At 43.0% G+C, this 27069-nt stretch overlaps 1 protein-coding gene across 4 annotated transcripts in view; it reads left to right on the top strand.

Annotated features, from left to right (window-relative positions):
* ASTN2 (astrotactin 2) overlaps positions 1–27069 on the top strand; it is an 874248-nt gene that overhangs the window by 839052 nt on the left and 8127 nt on the right. For all 4 annotated transcript variants that reach the window (XM_019454036.2, XM_019454034.2, XM_019454035.2 and 1 more), the window contains 2 exons: positions 19129–19229; positions 21193–21376. In XM_019454036.2, the coding sequence (XP_019309581.2) occupies positions 19129–19229; positions 21193–21376 (285 nt within the window). The remainder of the gene's footprint in view (positions 1–19128; positions 19230–21192; positions 21377–27069) is intronic.

Here is a 27069-nt window from a genome sequence, read left to right as displayed (position 1 = left end):
GCGAGGTCTTATCAGGGCCGGATGCCCCAACTGTGCCCAGCCAGCCCGTTGCCCTTATTCTGGTAGCTCAAGGTTTCTAAGGCCGATGTGTCCAGTCGACCAAAGAGGCTTATCTTCATGGGCAAAGGGAGCCGGATGGTGGCTGGGGTTCTGAGATACGAGACAAAGGCTATGTGAGGTTGCCCAAGTTCACAGCAGTGATCAGACCCGCTGGTGAGAACAAAGAGGGACACGGTGGTGGGGAGGACGCAGCCCTGGTGGTGGGGGCAGTCAGTCCTGGGTTTGAATGCAGACCTGTTCTCTGCCATATAATGGGCACTTAGCCTTCCAGAGGAACGACACCGCTCTGAGCCTGTTACTGTAGTGGGTGAGGGAGAGGCACCTTCTTTGCAAAACCCCTTTCTTGGGAAAACCAGGATCAGTCATGTAGTACCCACAGTGCGTGACATACAGTTATCAGACATAATGGCTGCCGCAAAGAAGGGGGGAGTTGGGCCATATGAGCGAGCAGAGAATGGGTCAGTGTGGCCCAGAGAGCAAGCATCAACGGAGTGAGAGGAGGAAAAAAATAAAATCAAAACAGAGTAAAAACTGCCCAGTATAAAGGCTGCCTGGGGACCCACCAGGCCGGTCCTGCTAAGTGGAATGGAGGCAGGGAGACACCTTTGGGGAAGGGTACCCTGCTCTCAGCCCTGTTTGTAGTTTCCCCTGTGAATCTGCTCACTATGCTAAGTGTCAGTACAGTACCCTGCCTTGGAGACAGGGGGTCTGGGTTCAAATCTTGGATTTGCTTTGAACTCGCTATGTGACCTAGGACAAGCTGATTGCCCTCTCTGAGCCTTAGGTGAAAGGGTTGAATAAGCTACTTGACAAGACTCTGTCCTGATGCTATTTCTCACCTGGTGAGAACAGTGGGAGTTCTCTCTGGAGCTCAGGGCTGACACAGACGAGGCTTCCCTCAGGGCTTTCTGGGCAGCCGTGTCCAGCTCCTCAGTGGTTACCACCTCTGTTGGGAGTTCTACTGAGATACTGCCCATTCATGTCTAGTGTGCTTTCGTCATCCGTGACCTGTTTATTTGGCAGCCTGGCGTGGAGAACTGATCTTTCAATCATGCTGTTCGTACCACTTAACTTTGCCCTCTATTACTGCTCTGCCTTCCTGAACAGGTGAAGGTAATAGCTCTCTCCTTTCCCCTAAGGAAGAAATTTGCCACCCCCCTTACTTTTTCTCTGAACTAGTTCGACCAGTGCTTAACTTTCTATCCTGTCTTGTTCACCATTGGTTCTTGGGGACATGTTTTATCTGTTCACGTAGGATTATAAGTGCCTTTTGTTTTGTTTTGTTTTGTTTGTTTGTTTGTTTTAAGATGGCAACAGAAAGAATCCTTTGCTTTTATTCAGGAACAAAAGTACAATGTCACAAGACAGCAGGAACTCAGGACAGGAAGCATTGGTGTTTGATTAAAATATGTGCATTGGAGACAGAACTGCTATCTTCAGATCATATATAAGTGCCTTTTGGATTAAGACTGACATGTTAATTCATGATGGGCATACTGTATCCTACGAAGAATGCAGACTTGAGGTCAGGACAGCTCTGGGATTGGATCCTACTCTGGAAGTTACCACCAGCTGACTCAGGCATTTCATTTTATCTTTCTGAGACTTTGTTTCTTCATGTGTAAGCATAGATACATATAATATGATCTACTTAAGATTGTGGTAAGGAGTAAATTAGATAACATATAGTCAATGATTGGCAAAGACGATACATATGTATGAATTGTGTGTGTATGTGTGTGTGTATAGTCTAGTCAAGTAAATTGAGAGCCCCTTGATGGGCAGGGACTGTGTGCACAGGGCTTCTGGGCCACACCTGCTTTTTAGTAGCTGCAGCCAAGGCGCTTAGGTGCACATTGGTTTACAGAAATACTATAAAATGACCAAACAGCTGTTTTAATAGCTACAAAAGGACTGACTTTCCTAAGTTTTTGAGTTTGTGAAAACTATAATCCCTTTTCCTCCTTTTTCTCCACCTTTTCTTTCCCCTAGCTTTCCAATGCTGAATGTAGGAAAAAGGATCCATTCTTTTCCTAAGCAATGCACATGAGATATCTCACATTCTACTCATACTCCACACACACACACACACACACACACACGCACACGCACACAGGGACAGACATTTATATGTATTCATATGTACATATCCGTGTATTCAAGAAACCCTTATTGAAGGCCTACCTTATGATCTAGCTCTATTTTTTTTTTAATTTTTTTTAATGTTTATTTTTGAGAGTGAGAGCATGAGCAGGGAAGGGACAGAGAGAGGGAGACACGAATCCAAAGCAGGCTCCTGAGCTGTCAGCACAGAGCCTGACGCAGGGCTCGAACCCACAGACCATGAGATCAGGACCTGAGCCTCAGTTGGACGCTTAACCCACTGAGCCACCCAGGCACCCCTAAACATTATTTGGTTTTATTCTGAAAGATACATCAGGGGTTTGGGATTAAAAGTGCAATATTCAGATTCAAGTCACTAAAAATTTTTTTTTAATGTTTATTTATTTTTGAGAGACAGAGCATGAGCAGGGAGGGACAGAGAGAGGGAGACACGAATCTGAAGCAGGCTCCGGGCTCCGAGCTGCTAGCACAGAGCCCAAAGCAGGACTCAAACCCACAGACCACAAGATCATGACCTGAGCCGAAGTTGAACGCTTAACTGACTGAGCCACCCAGGCGCCCCAGTGAGCTACCTAAACTTTTGGCACTAGGGATATATCAGTGACTGTAACAGACTCCATTCTTGTTTTCGTGAATTTTATATCCAAGCAGGAGTGACAAACTCGGTAAATATAACAAACAAGGAAATTATATATTAGAAGTTCATAAATATTATGAAGAAAAAAATAGAGCCAGCTGAATGGTATTCTAATATACTTCTAACACAGAGCCTGCTTGGGATTCTCTCTCCCTCTCTCTCTGCCTCTCCCGACTCGCACCCCTGTTACACTCTCTCTCTCTGTCTCTCAAAATAAGTAAATAAACGTTTATTTTTTAAAAAAGGTTTCATTGAAGGTCCCCTGTTTCCCCTTTAAGTAACGCTTTCTGCTTATATGAGCAAATATGGGACAGAGGCTGAGGCAGAAGGTGCTTTCTCAAACTCAGAGGTCAGAAAGCTACAGATATTGAAGATCCGATCCTGGCCATGGCCACCTTTATGGACACAGGATTCTTGTAGAGTGACACCATTGGCTTTGTTTGTTTATAGAGCTTTATTATTTTTTTGAGATCTAAATCACATACCATGTAATTCACCCTTGTAAAGTATGCAGTTCAGTGAATTTTACAATGTTTAGAAAGTTGTACGATTATCACAACTAATTCCAGAACATTTTAATCATCTGAAAAAGAAACTCCATATCCATTAGCAGTCACTCCTGTTGTCTCCACGTCCCTGTCCTAACTACCACTAATCTACTTTCTGTGTCTAGGAATTTGCCTATTGGGAACACTTCATGGAAATGGAATCACACAACATATGGCCTGTCTGAATTCTTTCACCCGGCATAATGTTCTCAAGGTTCAGTGATACTGTAGCATGAATAAGGAATTCATTCCTTTTTATGGTTGAATAATATTCAGTTGTATGGATATTTTGTTTATTCATCAGTTGATGGACATTTGAGTTGTTTTCTACTTTTTGGCTGTTAATGCAGCTATGAAAATTTGTGTACACTTTTTTCTTAACGGACATATGTTTTCAGTTCTCTTGGGTATGTACCTAGGAATAGAATTTCTAGGTCATATTAACTCTATGTTTAACTTTGAGAGGAAAGGGGCACCTGGGTGGCTCAGTCGGTTGGGCGTCCGACTTCGGCTCAGATCATGATCTCATGGTCTGTGAGTTCGAGCCCCGTGTCAGGCTCTGTGCTGACAACTCAGAGCCTGGAGCCTGCTTCGGATTCTGTGTCTCCCTCTCTCTCTGCCCCTCCCCTGCTCATGCTCTGTCTTTCTCTATCTCTCGCTCATGCTCTGTCTCTCTCTATCTCTCAGTAATGAATAAACATTAATTTTTTTCTTTTTTAACTTTGAGAGGAACTGCCAAGCTGTTTGCCAGGATGGCTGCACCATTTTACATTCCCATCAACAATATATGAGAGTTCCAATTTCTTCCATCTTTGCCAGCACTTATTTCTTGTTTTTTGTTTTTGTTTTTTGGGTTTTTTTTTTTTTTTTTGGTTATAGCCATCTTAATGGGTAAGAGGTGGTGTCCCATTATGCTTTTGATTTTCATTCCCTGCTGACTCATGATATGAACATATTTTCATATGTTTATTAGCTGTGTATCTTCTCTGAGAAATATCTATTCAAATCTTTTGTCCATTTTTATACTGTGCTATTTATCTTTCCGTTGTTGAGTTGCAATACTTCTTTATATATTCTGAATATTAGTCTTGTACCAGATACATGGTTTACAAATATTTTCCCATGTTTTGTGGGTTGTGTTTTTGTTTTCTTAATATCGTCCTTTGTAACACAAAAGTTTTTAACTTTCGTGAAGTCTAACTTCTCTTATGTTTTTTTTTCTTTTAGTTGTGCCTTTGGGGTCATAACTAAGAAATCATCATCTTATCTAAGCTCATGAAGATCTAGGTTTTTTTCTAAGAGTTTTTTTAGTTTTTGCTTTTATGTTTGTGTCTTTGATCCATTTTGAGGTAATTGTTTTATATGGTGTGAGATAGGGGTCCAATTTCATTTTCTTGCATATCACTATCCAATTGTCCCAGCATCATTTACTGGAGAGACTATTGTTAAAGAGACTATTCTTTTGCTCTTGTTGAAAATCAATTGACCATAAATGTATGCATTTATTTCTGGACTCTCAATTTTACTCCATTGATCTATGTCTATTTTTATACTAGTATCAGACAGTCTTGATTACTGCAATGTTGTGGTAAATTTTGAAATCAGGTTATGGGAGTCTTCCAACTTTTTTTTTTTCGGGATTATTTTGGCTCTTCTGGGTACCATATGAATTTTAGGAGTAGCTGGTCATTTTCTGCAAAAAATCATCTGGGATTTTAATGGAGTTGTGTTGAATCTACAAATAAATTTGGGAGTATTTCCGTATTAATAACATTAAATCTTCCACTCCATGAGCACAAGATGTCTTTCCATTTATTTAAGTCTTTAATTTCTTTCTGTGTTTTATGGTTTTCAGTGTATAAGTCATGCATGCCTTTTGTTTAATTTATTCGTAAGTGGGGTTTTTTTTGTTGCTACTAGAAATGGGATTATTTCTTAATTTCATTTTCTGATTGTTCACTGCTAGCATAAAAAATACAATTGACTTTTGTATATTTATCTTACCTGTAACCTTACCGAATTTGTTTTCTTTCTTTTTAAGATCTGTTGTGTGTGTGTGTGTGTGTGTGTGTGTGTGTGTGTGTGTGTGTGTATATTCCTTTGTTTTTCTATATACAAGATTATGTCATCTACAAATAGAGATAGTTTTATTTTTTTTAAGTTTATTTATTCATGTTGAGAGAGGGGGTGGACAGAGAGACAGAATCCCAAGTAGGCTCCATGCTGTCAGCTCAGAGCCCCAACATGAGGCTCGATCTCACAAACCTCACAAACCTCAGCCAAAATCAAGAGTCAGATGCTTAACGACTGAGCCACCCAGGCACCCCAATAGAGATAGTTTTATACTTTACTATCTGGATGATTTTTTTTTTCTTCTTCTTCCCTAAATACCCTGTCGATAACTTTAAGTATAGTGCTGAATAGCAATAGTGAAAGTCGGTCTCCTTGTCTTTTCTAGGCCATAGGGGGAGGTTTTCAGTCTTTACCATGAAGTATGATGTTAGCTGTGAGCTTTCCACAGATGCCCTTTATCAGGTTGTGGTGGTTTTCTTCTATTCATAGTTTAAGTGTTTTTATCATGAGGGGATGTTGAGTTTTATGAAAGCTTTTTCTGTGTCTATTGAGTTGATTGTATAATTTTTGTCCTTTATTCTATTAATAGGATGTGTTATATTAGTTAATTGTCATATGCTGAATCAGTCATGCTTTCATGGGATAAATCCCACTTCATCATAATGTATAATCATTTTTACATGTTACTGGATTTGTTTAGGATTTTGTGGTATCTATATTTATAAGGGATATTGGACCGTAGTTTTCTTTCTTTGATGACTTTTCTGGTTTTGCTATCAGAATAATATTGGCTTCATATAATTAGTTGGCAGTGTTCCCTCCTCTTTTATATTTTTGGAAGAGTTTATGTAGGATTCGTGTTGATTGCTATTAAAATTTGGTGGAATTCACCAGCGAAGACATCTAATGACCCATTGTTTCATAGGAAAAGAAAGCAAAATCCATGAGGAAGGACTTCACCCACAGTCATAGTGCTGATTAGGGCAAAGCCAGGGAAGCCCAGGGTTCAGACCTCCCTCAGTTTGTAGCTCACTGCGTGCATAGTCTCTAATTCTCATAGTATTAAAAGCAGATATTGTTAAAAAGATGTGGTATGTGTGTGTGTGTGTCTGCACGCACACACACACACATACAATGGACTATTACTCAGCCATAAAAAGAGTGAAATCTTGGCCTTTGCAAAAAAATACTAAATTAGACAAACCAAAAACCAGACTCTCAACTGTAGAGAACAAACTCATGGTTACCAAAAGGGAGTTGATGGGGCATGGGTGAAATAGGTGAAGGGGATGAAAGGTACAATCTTGATAAGCACCGAGTAATGTATAGAATTGTTGAATCACTGTATCATACTCCTGAAATTAATATAACACTGTATGGTAACTAGACTGGACTTGAAATTTTTGAGCTAAGTAAACTGCAGTTGATTAACAAGAGTGATCAATTATATGAAAAAGCAAAAAAGCAGGTATTATTTATCTGTTTTTATTATCATATTTTCAATTATCGAAGTATAGTTAACATACAGTGTTACATTAATTCAGGCGTACAACATTGTAATTGAGTAATTCTGTACATTACTCTGTGCTCACCATGGTAAGTGTAGTCACTGACTGTCACCATACAACATTATTACAATATTATTGTCTATATGTCCTATGCTGTACTTTTCATCTCCATCACTTATTTATTTTATAACTAGAACTTTGTTCTTCTTAATTCTGTTCACTTTTTTTGCCCATCCCCCCCAACCTCTCCCACATGGCAACTACCAAGTTGTTCTCTGTACTTATAAGTCTGTTTCTGTTTGTTTGTCCATTCATTTTGTTTTTGCCTTTCTCTGTCCGACTTATTTTGCTTATTAGCATAGTACCCTCTAGGTTCATCCGTGTTGTCACAAATGGCAAGATTTCATTCTTTTTTATACCTGAATAATATTCCATTGTGTATATGTACCGCATCTTTATCCATCTGTTATCAAAGGACACTCAGGTTGCTTCCAGTGTTGGCTATTGTAAATAGTACAGTACACATTGGGGTGCATATATCTCTTAAAATTAGTGTTTTAGAGCACCTGGGTGGCTCAGTTGGTTAAGCATCTGACTTTTGATTTCAGGTTGTGATCCCAGGGTCATGGGATCAAGCCCCATGTTGGGTGTGGCACTGAGTATAGAGCCTGCTTGGGTTTCTCTCTCTCTCCCTCTGCCTCTCTCCCCAACTTGTGTGCTCTCTCTCTCTAAAAAAAATAGTGTTTTAATTTTCCTTGGGTATATACTCAGAAGTGCAGTTACTGGATCATATGATAGTTCCATTTTTAATTTTTTGAGGCCCCTCATACTGTTTCCCATAGTGGCTGTACCAGTTTGCCTTCCCACCAGCAGTGCATGACGCTTCCCCTTTCTCCACATCCTCATCAACACTTGTTATTTCTTGTCTTTTTGATACTAGCCATTCTGACAGGTGTGAGGTGATAGTTCATTGTGGTTTTGATGTACATTTCTTTGATGATGGGTGATGTTGAGCATCTTTTCATATGTCTGCTAGCCATGTGTATATCTTCTTTGAAAAAATGTCTATTCAGGTCCTCTGTCCATTTTTTTAATCTGATTTTTTTCTTGGTGTTGAGTTGTTTGAGTTCTTGATATTTTGGATATTAACCTCTTATTGAATGTATCATTTGCAAATATATTATCCCATTCAGTAAGTTGCCTTTTCATTTTGTTGATGGTGCTTTTTTAACTGCAAAACTTTTCAGTTTGATGTAATCCCAATTATTTATTTTTGCTTTAATTTCCCTTTCCTGGGGAAGGAAAGGGAAACTGAGGCTCAGAGGCATGATGTGATTTGTCCATACACCCAGTGGCTGAGCTGGAGTTCTAACTAAACATTATGAAAAACAGTGGCCTTGTTGCCATGATACCCTCCAGGAGAATTGCCTTTGCCCAGGGTTTTGATTTCAGGAATCAATGTTTCCACTTTATCCCCCCATTTGAGTGTTATAAAGAAGCAAGACAGGCAAGATGATATTTACAGTGCCAAGCACTATTCTAGGTGTTTTTCATGTTATTTTGTTCTTAAAACAATCTTGTGAGACAGATACTGTTAACTCCACTTTTTACATTTATGGAAACCAAGGATGTCAAAGAAAACAGGAATAGGAAATGGACAGCCATGGTACAAATTCAGTCCTTCAGACTCCCAAGTGCAGGGCTTGGCCCTTCTTCCCACACCCATTCCTCCACCTGTGGGAAAACACTGCTCACACATCAGGTGGAAACTGAGCTCAACTTGAGGTAGCTAAGAACCATCCTGCCTGTAGTGTTGCCTGACTTAATGCCCAAGGATAATTCCAAGTTGGGGACCTCTGCTTGGCCTCCTCTCCTCTGAGCTTGACTTGGGCCAAATGCAATTTTGCAAGGCAATAAGGAAGAAGAGGAAGACTTCAGGGTCAGGCATAGGAAGAGGGGTAATGCCAGGGTTGAAAAGGGATGATGGGCGATGATGGTGTTGCTGTACTAAGAGCGCTTCCTTGTCAAAAGTTGGGAACATGGAGTTCATCCTCCTAATCAGCTCTAACCTCCTCCAAACTGTGACTCAAGGTCCATTTGGGACCAATGAATAGTTACTAATTCTATCTGTTTGGAAATGGCACTGAACTTTCAGTTGGGAGACCTGTGTTGGGGCCTAGCTGAACTATCTGTGCAGCCTTGGAAAAGTCAATTCAAATTTCCATGGCTCATTTGCCTCCTTGTAAAGTGAATTTAATAATATGTACCCCTTAGGCAGTTTTAAAGAGAACAGAAGACAACTGTGTAAAAGCCCCCAGCACGGTGCTCCGATACAGAGTGAGTGCCCAGGAAGTGTGTGTGGGGTCTCTAAGGCACTTTCACATCCATAATGAACATTTGGCCCTCACAGCATCCCTGTGGGGTTTGATATCAATGGTATCTGAACTACAGAGAAGTTAAATAATCTGGCCAAACTTCCATAGCTAGTTAAAGACAAGGTTAAACCTTCAAATCATGCCCTCTGTCTCAATGCTACATACTTCTAAGCTATACTTTTCTGCAAAAAATTCCTATAACTGTAGTCACTTAAAAATTATTGTCTATACCTGGTTGTGTTAGAAAGACTATCCAGTTTATAATAAATATATAATAAAAAGGCCACAATTTGCTTTAAAGATCCCAGGAATACAAATTTAAATGGAATCATGGAATAATAAGGCATCCATTCCTTGATTTGAAACCATAAAATTAGTCTGTGTCTGCTTTGACCTAAAACAACCGATTAAAAGATGAACATCCTTGGTGCCCTTTGGTGGCCCAGTCGGCTGAGCATCTGACTCCTGATTTCGGCCCAGGTCATGATCTCATGATTTATGAGATTGAGCCCCACATTGGGCTCTACGCTGATATCATGAGCCTGTTTGGAATTCTCTATCTCTCTGTCTCTGTCTCTCTCTCTCTGCACCCCTCTTGTGTGTGTGCTCACTCTCTAAATAAATAAGCATAAATAAATAAACAAGCAAACAAAAAAGATGAACATCCTCCAACTGAGACCAGTGGTCAGTCTAGCTGTGTGTTACCATATAGTCTACTCCCTGGAAAAAGAGAAGGAAGAGAGAAGAAGGTCGAGAAAGGGAAGGGAGTGACAAGAAGAAAAGGAAAGGGAAACCAGAACAGCCTTGAAAGCTAAGTGCCAACCTGAATCTTTCTTTCAAGAAGGGTCAAGTTATACTTGATAGGTAAATGAATGAGCTCAAATGGACCTTTCACCTAGTTTTTGTATGTTAAAATCCTTTGGCTGTTTCAGTCCTCTAAGGCTTTCAGGGTGGGGGGTATAAAGATTGTCCCCTTATAGGGGTTTTTTAAGGTGGATTTGTTTTTGTTTTTGTTTTTTGTTTGTTTTTTGGTTTTTGGTGTTTTTGGTAGGAGAAAACAAGATTGTCGTAGGTGGTTGACATTCCCGATAGGTTGCAGCTGACAGGGGATCCGGGCAGTCCTTGAATGCCTATCCGAGGCTTTAGTCCATTGTTTTAAAGAAGGAAAAAAGAACACATCTGAAGGAAATGGAAGGACAGGAATAAATTTTTATTGAAGTGCTCCTAGCACTGCATCCCATTTCTTCACTCAACCATATCCCTGCTCTTCTGTGAGCTCCTGGAAGGCAAGGACCACACTCGTCTTCTCCCCAACTGTTTTTCCCCTGCTTCGAGGAGTGCCGGGCACCTAGCAGGTGTTCCACTGGCCTCCCAATCAGACCTCAGACTGAGTTGCTCTGAAAGTAGAAACCAGGATCAGTGTCCTTAATACCATGACAGTCTCTCCGTGCCGGGCACTATAACCAAATATTTATGTTGGCAGAAAACACAAGTTGCCAGCCCAAGTTGGGATATAAAAAGATTGGTTTTCAGTGCTGGGGAGTAGGTGGGCTGCATGTGGAACAGAGCAGGGAACCATAACAGCCCCTGGCTGTTCATTCTCAAGCCTTGCTTTGATACTCCTGGACTGATGAACAGAGAGATTTTGCCTGATGGCCAGCACCCAGCTGGGGAAAACTTTGGACATCTGAATTCTGGCACTGGTTCACACTGTCCTGCCCAATCCCCTCATTTCGCAGGCTGGGAAACTGAGAACAAAGCACAATAGAACTTGCCCAAGGCCGTGTTGCTTATTCAGTGTCTGAACCCAAACTGGAGTCCAGATCTTCAGCAAGCAGTTGTGACATTAGACTTGGGGTCAGAAGAGCTGTGTGACCCTGGACGGGTCATCTGGACTCACTGAGTCTGTCTGTAAAACAGGAATGATTTCTAACCCTGGTATCAAATGAAATAATGTACACAAAATGATTTTGCGTGAAGTGCTTTGTGTTAAGTTCTGTGTCAAAACTCTGGATCAGGGGTCAGCAAACTTTTCTCTAGAAGTCCAGATAGTAAACATTTTAGGCTTTGTGGGTCACATGGTCTCTGTTGCAATTACTCAGCTCTGCCTTATTTACAGAAACCTGTGGCAGACCAGATTTGGCCCATGTGCCATGGTTTGCTGACCCTTGCTGTAGATGCTTGGAAGTTGTTAGAGTTACTGTTGATGATGATGTCATAAATGACCCCAAAATTTAGTGGCTTAAAACAACTTATTTGATTATGCTAATGGATTCTGTGGGTCAGGCACCAAGACAGTGCACAGCACAATCAGCTGTCTTTGCTTCATGAAGTCTGGAGCCTCAGCTGCAGGGATGAATGACCTGACCACTTGGGCTTGAATTACCTGAAGGTTCTTTTGCTCATCTGGGTTGGGATGACGTGAACACCAGGACTGCTCACATCAGCCTCTCCCTCCCTGTGTCCTGGCTTCCTCGCTCCAGGGTGGCCTGAGGGCGGTTGGATGTCTTGCATGGAGGCTCAGGGCTTCGACTGAGTTTCAGTGAGCTTGGTAGAAGTTTCATAGCCTTTTATGACCCAGACTCAAAAGTCATACAGCAAGTATCCCTTCTGCTGTGTTCTAGTCGACACATTCCTGAACCCACCAAAATTCAAGGTGAAGGGCCATCGAACCCCCATGTCTCAATGAGAGAAATGTTAAAGAACTGGGGAGGGGGGGCTCACCTTTTAAAATCATTCTAGCAGAGACTAATAATTTAAACACACACCCCGAATAGTGGTGAATGCTTACTTAGCACTTAACCCTGTGCCAGGCAGTGTATTGAGTACTTTATTCCTCTAACATCCCTTTGAAGGAGGTAATGTGATCATCCACACTTTAAAGACAAGACACACTAAAGAACAGAGAGGTTAATTAACTTGCTGAAGGTCAAAAAATGTAGGTTGTGCAACCAACATTTGAACTCAGGTAGGCTCCAAAATCGGTTCCAACCGTGGCACTTCATTGTGATCATGAAAATGAGAGTGCTCATTCTATCACTAGAGCAGAACTGGATTAAGAACCTGAGTCTTTGGGCCGCCCAGCATCTAGGTAGTTCTCCTGACAACAATCAATTAAAAGCATTTTGCTCACCTACTCTGGGTCCAGACCGTTCTGTGCCTTTTGAGTAGTGTAAGGAAAGACGTCTGACACTCAGTTTCACTCATAAGAGACCTAAAATATGGGTGAGGAGATTGAATTCTGATTTAATTCTCACAATGCTGTGAGATGGAACCTTTGTCCCATTTTGCAGGTAAGGAAACCAAGGCCCAATGGTTAAGTCATTACTTGCCAGGTAGCTGACAGAGTCCAGCCAGATTCAAAACCAGAGCGGCTTAATATGAGTCCCATGCTCTTTGCTATAGACTGCAATGGAGTAGGATCTGGAATGAATAATACCAGTTCTTTCAGAGGAAAAAACAATCATGAGTCCCTAGTATATCAGATCTAGCCTGTCCTTAGAGGTGGTCTTGGTTTAGTTCCCTCACTGCAGAGACAGGAGACTGAGATCCAGAGATGGGCAGTCAAGTGTCCCTGGCCATCCAGCTGTTTGGACCCAGAGCCAAAGCTGGGACTCTGTTTTTCCCACCACCCTGACTGCCACATTGTGCTGGGAATGGCGGGGAGGGGAGTGATGGTAGACTGGGTGTGTGTTTGTTGGGGCGGGGAAGGGGGGGTGGGTTTAAACTAACGGGAAGTTGTTTGCCAAAGCTGCGTGGGGGGAAGGAGCATTTTACAAGACCAGGGCCTCTGGCCTGGAAACATCTGTTTCCCTTCAAATCAGCGAGGAGACTTTTGCCTCCCCAGAATGCCTAAATCATGTGGCGGCTGGGGAAGAGCAGGCGTTGGCCTGGAGACTTCAAACGCATTCTCCCGTACTCTCGGGGACCTGGTCCTGATGTGGGCCTCTGGGGCTCTATCCCTGCTCTTACCCCCTGTCAGATCCGTGAGAAGCTCTCACCGCCAATTAACTTCTCGGTTTCATTCTCTCACCCCTGCTGTGAGGGGGTCTGGGGGTCTTGGATGGGACCAACAACAGCTTCCTCTCCACCCAATTTCCTCTGATTTCTACTAGGACAGCTCGCTCTGGATGCTGGAAGGAGGGGGAGGGGAGGGGTCAGAGCCTTGAGCACCGTCAAAATAACAATATTATTGATAATAATGCCCACAGCTCACTCTCCCTGAATGTTAGCACATGCCAGGCATCATGGTAAGCACTTACTCACATCTCATTTTATGCTACCACTACTATATACAGTAGGTTTTAATATCCTGATTCCTATTTTACAGGTGAGTAAATTGACACAAGTCCTTACACAGGCAATAAATAGGGAGCCCCAATTTAAAACCAAACTGCCTGATTCCAAGCTCTTAGCCATTCTGTCATCTCATCTCTTATGATGGCCTTTCAACCTAGTCACCTTTCGTTCATTTTACAAATGGGGAAGCTGATTTCCAGACAAGGGAACTACTTCATAGTTGATTGAGTCATTCGTTCAGTCTGCCATTCAGTCTGGAAAGTACTTGCTCAGCATCACGTGATTTAGGTGTCTGAGCACCCGGTGTAGGTGGGTGGATGGAGATGGGCAGAGCAATATTCTGGTCCTGAAGATGTCATGGGGACAAGAGAGAAGTGTACGAGCACTTGACATAGTAATGCGGCATGTGCTATACTAGGGCACTATTCACCACATGGAGAAAGGTTTACTGGAAGGGATGAGGTTTGACTGATGCTCCAAGGACAAGGTGGAAAGGAAGGGTTGAGTGGAGAAGGGGAAGGATGATCCAGACAGAGGGTGTAGCATGTGCAAAGGCAAAGAGGTAGAATCCATGTTCTGGAACCATTAGCAGTTGGATAAGGTTCTACTATGAAACAGAATAGTAGGCAAAGACTGATAAACAAGGCTGGAGGTGTGGCCAGAGTTTATTTGAAGTTCAATGATCCAGTACTGTCAAATGAATAAAGGTCAAGGAGCCACCCTGGGAGCCTGTGGTAAGGATTTTGGACTTTTTCCTGAGGGTGATAAGGAAATTGAAAAATACTTTGCCTTTGAGTAGTCAATCCCAAGGCACTTCCCCCACATTGAAATCACAATTCACTGACACCATATTGCTTTAGACAGCCAAGATCTCACAGGCCACAGTGTGCGGAAAACCTGGGACATGAACTCTGTTTGTTTGTTTTCTTGCTTGTTTTAATGTAAGTATACTTGACACAGTATATCACATTAGTTTTAGGTGCACAACATAATGATTCAACAACTCTCTACATTACCCTGTGTCCACCACAGGTGTAACTACCATCTGTCACCATGCAAAGCTCTTATAACACCATTGACTATATTCCCTGTGCTGTACCGTTTGTCCCCATGACTTACTCATAACTGGAAGGCTGTACCTCCCACTTCCCTTCACCCATTTTGCTCATCCCCTTACAGCCCACTCCTCTGACAACCACCACTTTGTTCTCTGTATTTATGGTATTTCTGTCTGTTTTGTTTTGTTTGTTTCAGGCACCTTGGCCAGTGTTCTTTCCCCTAAACCAAAGTGGGAGGAAGGAACAGCACGGGTTGGAGTCTGGAGCTTCAGGTTCCTAAACAGCTCATCCCACTTCATCCTTGGAGCCCCCTCTTTTGTAATAAAAGTATCCCAAAGGTGCAATTGGACCTAAGTCAGCCAGTTATACCAGAAGCAGTCTAGTGTATAGAAGGCACACCGGGGGAGGTGTCAGAAAAGCCAGTGTCTACTCTGAACTAACTGGCAGTGGGTCTTTACGTAAGAATCTTTCCTCTCTGGGCCTCCGTTTCTCCACCTGTAAATAAGTATATGGAGTTTGGGGATGGCTCAGGCGTTCTAGTTCAAACTGTCAGTGAATCTCAGCCTGCTTCAGTGGGCAAATGGAAGATGAAAGAACTGAGCAGATGGTGGTGGGCACCCTTCCGGATCCCCTGAGAAACACAGAGGTCTCACCTGTCCTTCTCTCAGTCTCTCTTTCTCTCCCTGCTTTTCACTCTACTCTATGGGTGTGTCTGTGTGTCTGTTTCTCGGTCTCTTTCTCTTTCTTTCTCTCCTTTCTCCCCACCGTTCTCCACATCAGGGGCCGCCACTTTCTTCCTCTCACAAAGAGCCCCTCCAAGCCCTGCCTGGTCCCCTAACAGCTTTCAGATGTGTCTCTGGAACAGTTCTACAATTACAGCTGAGACGGGCAGAAAGTGCTTGGCCTTGTGACTTTTGACCCAGGCCTGTGAGGTTGACATCTTCCTCTTTCTCCACCCCTCCACCCCCCACTGGCAGGGTGGCCTGAGGCTTCCTCCATCCTGAGGCCTCCACTGACATGTTTGGTTACCCTAATAACACAAATAGAAGCTACCTTTTAGGAGCAAAGACTGAGCCAGGCCTGCTCCATCATTGTATCATTGAGTCTTGATCTCAAACTTGTGAGAGAGAATTTCACCAGAGAATACTCAGCCAACAATTGGGGAAAACAAGGATTCCACCCAGGTTTTTGTAACTTAAAAATGTAAGACTGCTTCTTCCCCACCATGCTGTTATTCATGCTGCTTGGCTAAGCAGAGAGGTGACCCTGGACCCTCTTGGTGGAGGAAATATATTGCAGAAATACCATGGAAACATAAGTGGCCAATGGGAAAGCAGGGTTTAAAATTTTATTCCAACTCCTCATGTTTTGAGGCTAATTCACATGTTCCATTCACTATGCCCTTCTGTGTTTCCCTCAGTTGGAATGAATCTCCTCTTCCCCAAGAAAGCATTTTTTAAAGGTATACTCTTGCACAAATAAGTGCTCTTTACATGGTCTTTATGAAAATCTGCAGCAGGGCTCTTGGGTGGCTGAGTGGGTTAAGCGTCCAACTCTTGATTTCAGCTCAGGTCATGATCTCACAGTTGTAAGATCGGGCTCCGCACTGGGTGTGGAGCCTGCTTAAGATTCTCTCTCTCCCTCGGCCCCTCCCCCCTCAAAAAAATCTGCAGCTTACAAGCCACCTCTCATGTATCACTCTATGTAATATTTGAGATAATCATACATTATCTCTACAATTATCCCCATTTTGTTGTAGAAAATGTAGAAACTGAAATTAAGGAATTATATGTGGGGGGCACCTGGCTAGCTCAGTTGGTTAAGCATCTGACTTGGTTTCATCTCAGGTCATAATCTCATGGTTTGTGAGTTCAAGCCCCACATCGGACTCTATGCTGACAGTGCAGAGCCTATTTGGGATTTTCTCTTGATCTCTCTGTACCCCAATGTTTATAGCAGCACTTTCAACAATAGCCAAAATATAGAAAGAGCCTAAATGTCCATCAACTGATGAATGGATAAAGAAATTGTGGTTTATATACACAATGGAATACTACTTGGCAATGAGAAAGAATGAAATATGGCCATTTGTAGCAACGTGAAGATGTGGTTTATGTATACAATGGAATACTACTTGGCAATGAGAAAGAATGAAATCTGGCCATTTGTAGCAACGTGGATGGAACTGGAGAGTATTATGCTATGTGAAATAAGTCATACAGAGAAAGACAGATACCATATGTTTTCATTCTTATGTGGATCCTGAGAAACTTAACAGAAGACCATGGGGGAGGGGAAGGGGAAAAAAAGTTAGGGAGAGAGCCAAACCATAAGAGACTCTTAAAAACTGAGAATAAACTGAGGGTTGATGGGGGTGGGAGGGAGGGGAGGGTGGGTGACGGGCATGGAGGAGGGCACCTGTTGGGGATGAGCACTGGGTGTTGTATGGAAATCAATTTGGCAACAAATTTCATATTAAAAAATAGTAATTATCAAATAAATTAATTAATTAATTAATTAAGCAAACTAAAAGAAAAAAAGATGTGGTATGCTCAGGTTCATTTATTTACTCAAATATTTACTGGGTGCCTATCATATATACCCAGTACTGTTAAATGCCAGGGATATCGTTGTACTCAAACCGACATATACACCCTCTGGGAGCTACAGGCTAGGGTTTGGATCCTGCCTCTGCCACTTTCTAGATGGGTTGTTGTGTGGGTAGTAACTGCTTACACAGTGGTACCCAATACTGTCCTTACCTTCCTACTTTGCCACTTGCTTATTCTCATATCCTGGAGTTTCCTTGTGATCTTCCTTCTAACTCCTCTGCAAGGCTTCTCAATCATTACTCACCTCAAGTAGCACTTAACATTTTATGTTCATCCACACTGACCCACGAAGTGGGCAGTGGCCTCCTTAACAGAGATGCGTGATACAGAGAGATGAAGTGAGCACAGAGAAGGGAAGTGACTTGACCAAGGTCACAGAGCGAGGAAGTAGAGTGGAATGTGAACCCAAACCTGGCCATCTCCAGGACCAGGCTCTTCCCTCTGTCACCACTGCTTCTCTCTTTTATTTTTTTAATTTTGTTTTCATGTTTATTTATTTATTTTTAGAGAGAGAGAGAGAGAGATAACATGAGCAGGAGAAGGGCAGGGAGAGAAGAAGAGAGAGAACCCCAAACAGGCTCCATGCTGCCAGTGCAGAGCCAGATGCAGGGCTTGATCTCATCTTGATCTGAGCTGTGACCATGAGTCTGACGTTTAACCCACTGAGCCACCCAGGCGCCCACCACTGTTTCTCTTGACCTAAATAGTACTGGATGTAGTAAGCTGTAGAACTGAGCTCCACTCATGATGCGGAGATACAACAGGAGGAGAGAGAGAATGCCCACATCACAGTGCTGTTGTTCTTATACCAAAGGCAGAAGCCCAAATCCCCAGAAAGCAGATGAATAGATTAGGTTCTTTTTGAAGATGGGGCCCAAATACCCCATGTTTAGGCCTCTTAAGACTTATGTTTTAGGTATTGGCCCACACTTCCTTACCTTTGCCAGCACTCCGAGCCAGCTAATGAAAGATAGAAGGTAGAGTTAGATTAGGCAGTGTGGGTAAGAACATAATCTTTGTTTTGATTTTGCTTTTTAGAGAGAGAAAGTGAGGAAGAGGGAAAGATGGGAGAGAGAGAGGGAGAGAGAGAATCTTAAGCAGGCTTCACCCTCAGCGTGGAGCCTGATGTGGGGCTCGATCCCAGGACCCTGAGATCACAACCTAAGACAAAATCAAGAGTTGGACGCTCAACCGACTGGGCCATGCAGGTGTCCCAAGAATATAATCTTTGGATTCAGGCAGACCTAAGTTGTGGTCCCCTGTTGCTACTTACTTAATATGTAATAATAGGACAATTACTTGACCTCTTTGGGACCAATGTCCTTATTGATAAAACACAGCCATAATACCTAGCTTAGGTAGTATCTGAATAAAATGACTGCTAGCACATTGTTAATGCTGAGTAAGTGTTTGTTCACTGCATGAATGAAAGAGCATAGATGAGTATTCTAGCCATCCAAGACACCACTACGGTTCACTTCTGAAGTCCCGGACTCAGACTGCTCTGTCTCCAAATAACTACGAGACCACAGGAAGATATAAAATCTAAGCTTCAGTTTCTTCATTGGTGAAGTTCAGGTGATAATAATCCCTGCCTTCTAGGTTTGCTTACTTGTAAAATACGAGTAAGTACAGGGTGCCCTGCAGATGATTGGTGCCCAATAAATGCTATATGGTTGCTATTTTTTTCCCTAAATCATTTCTCTTACAGGCTAAGCCTCCCTGACTTCTATTAACCATTACCCCTGTACTATGATTTTGTGTTCCTCCTTACACCTTCCAGGGTCTTCTCTGAAGTCACAACCCAGTGCTCTGTTTTCTCGCTGTGCTACAGGTTCACTTTGTATGCCGTGGATACACGGGGGAGGCACTCGGAACTCAGCACAGTGACCTTGAGAACGGCCTGTCCACTGGTGGATGACAACAAAGCAGAAGGTAGGTGACCAATTTCTTCACTTTCCAGGTAATTCCCATATTTCCTTTAAGTTCTGTACCCAGAAGTTAACCACCACCCCTTTCCGGCCACATACACGTATTTGCACAGAAAGAAAAAAGTGAAAGGACTAAGGGGACAGGAGGAACACGGAAGTAAATTAAGTAAGGCCTAAAGGAAATTGAGATTGTCCAGCAGTATCTTAGCCAGTGGAGAGACTTGTTCCTCTTTCATAGAATTTGTGTTCTGGTTTAGAGGCAAGGGTGGTAGACAGTCAGGGACCCATGACTGTATCCTGCCCCTTAGCCTAGGCTTTGGGAGACCAGTCACTTTTTTCCATTTCGGTCTGTGCCAGAGCTGGCGTATCAGTGACAGTAGAAGATGACTCAACCTACTATCATTAGGTCCTCATAGCACACATTCCCATCTAGCCCAGATGGGTGGCCTCAGAATCCTCAGCCTAGAGCTGAAGTCAGTGACTATCAGTGAGAGCTAGCATGCAAGATTGGACCTTTCTGCTGCTCCTGGTCCCTGAAGTTGTAAACTTCAGGCAAAACACCTAAAAAAAAGTCGAACCAGTCGGTCACATCCACCACATACTTAGTTCTTCGCCAACATATAGGTATGGTTTCTACATCAGGACTGGCCAAAGTGTAATGGTGGCTTGTGAGTCCTGGTGGTTCATTTCAGGTTGGGCAAATATTTCCTAAGAGCGCTGGTACACACGCGATGCTCTACACCTTTTAGGAGTTCACATTCGAGAGAGAGAGAGAGAGAGAGAGAGAGAGACAGACAGACAGACAGACAGACATGTCTACACATGGCTGAATAATAAGCCGAATAATAAGCACTTTGTGTGGTATCAGACAAGACAAGATAGTCCTCCTATTGAAGAGCTATTGAATCTCAAAAGTGAGGGGGTTTGAGATGGTTTCCTGGTCATTTATTGTTATTGTTATTATTATTATTTTAAAATAACATATGCATGGGGTTAAAAAGAAAGAAAGAAAAATTAAAACCAGGGTGGAAATAATGAGAAGTAAATGCTCCTCCCATCTTAACGCAAGTTTCCGAGATTCTCCTAGAGGCAATTGCCATTAGCAATGACTTGGGGGGACGTACATAAACTTTGGTCAGAGTCTTCAAACATGAAAGAGTGGTCCTTCCATTCAAGAGAGCAGCCCATGATGACTTCAAGTTACATCAATTGAATAGGAATGACTAAAGAAATAGAAATTGCTGTGAATGGCCAGCAGAAGAGTCTGATTTTTCTTTGAAAGATTAAAAAAATTTCTTTTTAATGTTTAGTTTTTTTTTGAGAGCGAGAGAGACAGACAGCACAAGTCGGGGAGGGGCAGAGAGAGAGGGAGACACAGAATCCGTACCAGGCTCCAGGCTCTGAGCTGTCAGCACAGAGCCTGATGCAGGGCTCGAACCCATGAGCTGCAAGATCATGACCTGAGCTCAAGTCAGATGCTTATCTGACAGAGCCATCCAGGTGCCCCTCTTTGAAAGATTTTTGAATGGACACCTGTTAGACCTGATCATGGAGCTGTGTTGGAAATATTATAGAGGGGATGTAGAAGTAGACTGCTGAGATGAGCCCGTGACAGTTGATTTAAGCCTCTGCACTTGTTTGGAATTTTCTGTTCAATCATGGGCGCCAAATGTTTGTTGACAATGAAGCTGGCAAATTATGACCCCGTGTCGAATGCTTTACATTCACTTTTTAATTCCACCCTCCCAGCACACCTGTAGAGTAGACATCCTTATCTCCAGTTGATAGATGGGAAAACTTAGCATAACTAGCCAATGATATTCAAGGTGGACTGAAGGTCTGTCTGCCCCCAAATACCATGCATGCGAAGTCCCGCACAAATGTGCCTCCCTTGTTGCAAGGCATGTTTCCATGCTCACTTTTTCCTGCTGTCCAGTGATCTGTGCCTATACTTCTCCCCACCTCAGAGATAGCAGACAAGATCTACAATCTGTACAATGGGTACACAAGTGGAAAGGAGCAGCAGACTGCCTACAACACGCTGATGGAGGTCTCAGCCTCGATGTTGTTCCGAGTACAGCACCACTACAATTCTCACTATGAGAAGTTTGGTGACTTTGTCTGGAGGAGTGAGGACGAGCTGGGGCCCAGGTACGGACGGCTGTGTGAGTATGAGTGGAGTGGTAGATTCCTCTTACTTCTGTGTGATTTTACTGGACCTTTTTTTTTTTTTTTCCATAGGCTAAGAATGGGCTTTGTCAAATAAATAAGGGTATCATTCACTTTTGTCCTGTCAGGATTAGAGATGGGAAATGGGCAGGGAGAATGACAGAATCTTGGAATTTTTGTTTCTTGGACTCCTGGAATATCAGATAGGAGAGAGACATTACTGTCCTTTCCATCATTCGCTTTCCTCACCCACCTTCCACCTTCAGGGTTAGAGACAGGAACCACGGACTCCTGGAGGGTTATGTGTCCTAACCAGGATGATAGAAGGGCATAGTGGCAGACTCATGGCCTCTAATCTAGGGCTCTCCCCACTCTTCCATAAGAAGCCTGAGGTTTTCTAGAATAAGTCCATTAGTGACCATTACTAAATACATTTCTATATTCAATGTGTATTAAGCCATGACTTCTGTCATCGGCAGTGACTATGCCAGCCACTGGTGCTAGATGCCATTGGGGATTCAAACATCACAAAGGCACAGTCCCTATCTTGTGAAGCTTCATTCACAAAGTAGTATATGAAATGGTGGCTGCATTTCATGCCTTGCGCCTAACAACATTCACTTATTCGTTCACTCATCACTTACTTTTAATAGCACCTCTTACCAGTTGGTTATTGACCATGCAGTAATAAAAGGAGAGAAACTCACTGTTGGAGGTAATTAAGCATTTAAGCAATTGAAAGAATAGGAATAAGTAAAAGAGATAACAGAATAGGGTCCTTTGGGAAGGTGAGAGATAGACATCTGATCTAGGTAACCCAAGTGAAGGCTTCCCAAGTGCTGAGACTAAGACCCACAGGGTGAAGAGGGTCAGACTAGAGGAAGAGGAGGAGGATTGGAGGGTGTGGGACATTGTGACTAGCCTAGGGAATGCACAGAGGAGATAATGTTACATCAGGGCAGGGTTTTCCTCAAATTTTCATCATTTGCCTGCCACTTTTATGAGTTTCGACATACCGCCATACTGTAAGCACCTATTTTGTTTTGTTTTGGTATCTTAGATTCACTTCTCATTGATAATATATTTGAAAACACCATATCATTTTGTAAAGGGAAAATGGGCACCAACTACCCTTAATAGAAAATTAAATGTAGGGGTGTCTGGGTGGCTCAGTTGGTTAAGCATCTGACTTTGGCTCACATCATGATCTCGTGGCTTGTGAGTTCAAGCCCTACGTTGGGCTCGGTGCTGACAGCTCAGAGCCTGGAGCCTGCTTAGGATTCTGAGTCTCCCTCTCTCTCTGCCCCTCCCCTGCTCATGCTCTGTCTCTCTCTCTCTCTTGCTCTCTCTCAAAAAAAATAAAGATTTTTTTAAAAATTATAAAAAAAAAAGAAAATTAAATGTAAACATTTGATACAAGGGAAGAGAAAAAAGAAAAAAAAAAACAAAAACAGAAAACAATGCTATTCAATCCTAGTGGAGCCTGACACTCTGAGTTTAAAAAGGAGATTAGCAAGTGTTAGAGAAGTACTAAAGACACAGTCTCAAACCAAGACTTTCTTTTTGAAAGTAATCTGGAGGAGGGGAAGAGAACGAAAAAGAGAATCTAACTGCTTTTCCCAGTGTGATTCATTGTTGTTTAATGCTGTGTCTGTGATCGTCTTGAGTACCACCTCAAACCCTTTCTCCTTCCCCAGGGGAACTCCTTCTACACTTGGTAAACACTGTGTGTAGAGGAACTGAGAGAGTTTCCCTGTAGTTGAAGCAAAGTGTGTGACAGCAGGAGTGGGAAGGGATAAGAAGGGAGAGGTCAGCAGGGGCCAGTCCTGAATGCCCTTTAAGTAGGGTTAAAGAGTTTGGATTATCTCCCCAGGGTAATGAGAAGCTTTTCAAGTGTTTTTCAGAAGGGGGTGATATTAGCTGATCTTCAGGGAAGAAAGATGCTTCTGACTTGCTGTTGGAAACATGGAGAGGGGTCAAGACAGGAGGGAGGTAGTGAGGCTCTGGAGGCCGTTGTTATGATAATCCAGGGGAGACAGTGTGGTGTTCTGGGGCAGGGTGGTACTGGTGGCATTGGAGAGCATCACCTGACCTCCTGAAATACTTAGTTGGTAGCACGCTATGCTTTAAAAAGTTTTAAAATTACCCGGGTAAGCTGGGCAAAGTAGGGTATTCTCGTGTTGTGGGTGATAAGGAATTGGAGGCCCTGTGAGGTCAAGTGAACTGCCCATGGTTGCACAGAGTTTTATATGGAGGCTGATTCTGCCCTGAGCTCTTACCCTGAGCCCTTATAACACTTGAAATAACCCTCCAAGGATTTGAGGCCCTCAAGGGAACAGATGAGAGCTGGGATCTCTCCCTGGAATAGACGTTATCTGCCCATTGGGTCCTGGACTATAACTTTCTCTCTTTCACATGAAAGGAAGTTTCTTTAGATAAAAGCTAAAAGAGAGTAGACAGGCAGAAGCCCAGAGCCTCAGATGAAAGCCACTGTGTGAGTCATCTGGGCTGCCATCTTGCCCACGGTCAGGGAAAGGCATCCCACTTTATTGGCCTTTCCCACAGGGCTCAGAGAGTTTGGGTGGAAGGTAAACCAGAGCTCCACTCCTGACTTTGTCTTTATGACCTTCTGGGATCCTTTATGGCCCTCAAGGACATAAATCTTCTGGAGAGGCTGCCTGGCCGCCCACAGAGGTAGGACAACCCACTTGGTAATGGGCTCTGATAACCCCCCTAACCTCCAGCCAACCGGTCACCAGTCACTGTCCACGAGCCCCCGTTGGTATCACCCAGTTTCCTCATTCTTCAGTATTTCTAGTCTCTGGAGGGAATATGAGATTCCTTTAACATCCCACACTGGCATGTCCACAAGAACCAAGATAGCTGCATCCTAATCTATCCTGACAGTGTAATGAACTCAGTGTACAACCTTGGGTTCTGGCTTTCTCTGGCTTTCAGTCTCCTCATCTATAAAATGATCAGGATGAACTAGGGCAGTGGTACTCCTTCTTTTAAGCAGTAGAAAATTTTTTTCTAAACAGATCTTATGTAGACCCCCATGTCTCAACTAGAATGCTACTTCCTCAGAGAATCCTCTAAGATTTCTACATATCTTCTCAGTCACATGCTCATGTTTTAATTTTCTGCATCATACCTATTAGCTTTGGTATCTTATATTGCTTATGTGTTTACTCTTGTGTTATCTCTCTTCTGTACTACTATGGCAGCTTATGTGTGTTTAGTGATTCTTTATGTCCTACTCACTCTTGTAAGTGGGTGCTAAATTTACTTGTTAAATAATTGGATAATGTGTGGCTCAGATGGTTACACAGTTGTTCTGGTAGAAACTAGAGAGGGTGGTCTGGAGCTCCACCCGCTAGGTCTCCCTTTCAGACCCCCTTTCCCCCAATCCCGAGGGACTCCTAAGTCTCTGTGAGCTATCAAAGATCTATAGGTCACGGTTGGTAACAAGTAAATTCCATGAACCCTAAGGTCTCTCCAGCTCAAAAGTAGCAATAAAAAAATGCATTGTGCTTGCAAATATTAAGAGACCTGTGGAGACCACATTTCATTAATTTACTTATTCGTTGATTCACTTAATGTGCTTACTATGTACCAGGCTCTGTGCTATGGGCTGGAAATATATGAGTGAAGAAGACAGATCCTGCCTTAGAAGGAGCAGCATCCAGTGAGCAAAAGTCTGTAGGTAGTTGCAATGAAGCATGTTACAAGAAGCATGCTGTAAAAAGGAGGGTGAGAAGCTGGTTACTGCAGTGTTTCTCAAACTTTAATGGGCATGAGAATCCCGTGAAAGCGTTGCTAAAATTCAAATAGACTTAGTGGCTTAGGATGGGCCTGAGATTCTGCATTTCTAATAAGCTCTCAGGTGTGATGCCAGTGTTGCTGGTCCCAAAAGTACACTTTGAGTGACAGGGTTCTAGATGTGAACAGCTGGCACAGCTAACCCAGACCTGGACCTCAAACAAGAATCCTTGGAGAAGACAGTGAAGTCTGTGCTTAGCATCAAAGGAGTCCTCCCATGGATGCTTTCATCAGAAGGAACAAGCAATGCAAAGATGAGTTGGGGGACGGTAATTAAGAGGATACACTTAAGAAGTATAATTCTCATTGGGACAGAGAGTTCAAGGTGAGAGGGGGGGAAAGAAAACAAGGCTGGTGAGTTCAGCAGAGGGCAGATCATGATGGCTCCTGTGAGCTCTGTCCAGGAGTGTGTTCTTTCCCCCAAAAAGCCAGGTAAACGTTTTAAACAGAGGAACAATTTGGGTAAATGTGCCATCACTCCGAAGGGTTCGCAAGTGTGCAGAGTATCAAAGTGTAAAGGAGAGAGAGAGAGAGCAAGACACTGCCCTGGAGCCAGGAGCCTTGGGTTCCTGTCCTAGGTTTGCCACCCACTAGCTGCGTGACCTTGGAAAACCTCCATTCCCATTCTGGACCTCGTTTGTAATGTAAAAGAGCTGGACTCCAAAGTCCCTTCCAGCTGGGAAGCGAAGAAACCAGAAAGCCCTCAAGGTCATAAAGACCAGAGAACAGGGACACCTTGACTGTCCTTTAGTCCAGCATGTCCTGTTTCTCAGGGACCTAGGTGGCCAGGGTGTTAAGAGCACTTCCCAGAACCACCGATACCATGGAATGAACTCTATCAGGAATCACCAAACCCCAAAATGTTCCATACTTCTCCTTAAAACTATAGTCATATACCCCCATAAAATTTGGTGACAAATTGGGCATCTCTTATCTCTGCCTAATAAATCTATCAGGCCATTGTCCTCCAGAGCCTGGCTCCTGTGGCAGCCGTGGGTGCCACAAACAGCTACTCAGAGAAAACCTGCTGACACCCAGCTGGCCCAGCCATACGGTTTCTGTTAGACATGAGAAACTGAGCTCATAGGTGGCTAAGGACCAGAATTTGCTCCAATAGAATATACTTGACCACTCTTGGGCTTCTCGATGATCCTCTCAGCCACGTATAGCTGAAATGACAGAATAGGAAGAAGAGAGCAAGCACTTGAAGGGATTTTGTTTCAGTGAATTGATCTTTCTGGACTATAATGATATATTTACTGTCTCAGCCCCTCTTGCTTCCATGGCAGACATTGCTAATACATCACAGAAATCATCACAGGCTTGGTTTAGCCTAGGATTTTTCTCAACATAGCAAGATAGGCCTTTCCTATCTGAGAAGAGTTGGCATATCCCATGAACCATGGTTGCTGCATCCATAGTGAAAATAAGCAAACTTGATGTCATTCTTTCAATTCAAGATTCTATTAACCCTTTCCTTAGCTATCAGGGATTAAGTCTTTTGGGATTTCTAGGATATTTTGAACAAGAGCAAACTTAGGCTTCTAGGGCCATATTCCTATGATCTCACATGCACTTTTAATCTTTTTTGTTGTTGCATATTTTGACATTTCTGAAATCAGGATGGACGGTGCACAATGGGTGTGCACATTAAGTGTTATATTCTTTCTCCTTTTCTTGAAAGGCTATTATTAAATCAGTGGCATTTCTTATAATTGAAGATGCCTCAGGGTGGATAAATACAAAACACAGGATGACCTTGAACAAGTGTTCTATGGATCAGTGTTCCCACTGGTAGTATAGCAAGGTTGGCTGCTATTTTGTAGTCTGTTTCTGTTCCACACTGAAATCAC

The sequence above is a fragment of the Panthera pardus genome, unplaced genomic scaffold (assembly GCF_024362965.1).
Source record: "Panthera pardus isolate Hobbes unplaced genomic scaffold, ASM2436296v1 HiC_scaffold_20, whole genome shotgun sequence".
NCBI classification, from domain to species: Eukaryota; Metazoa; Chordata; class Mammalia; order Carnivora; family Felidae; genus Panthera; species Panthera pardus.
The sequence above is the reverse complement of the archived record's forward strand: the minus strand, read 5'-3'. Positions and strand labels throughout refer to the sequence as shown.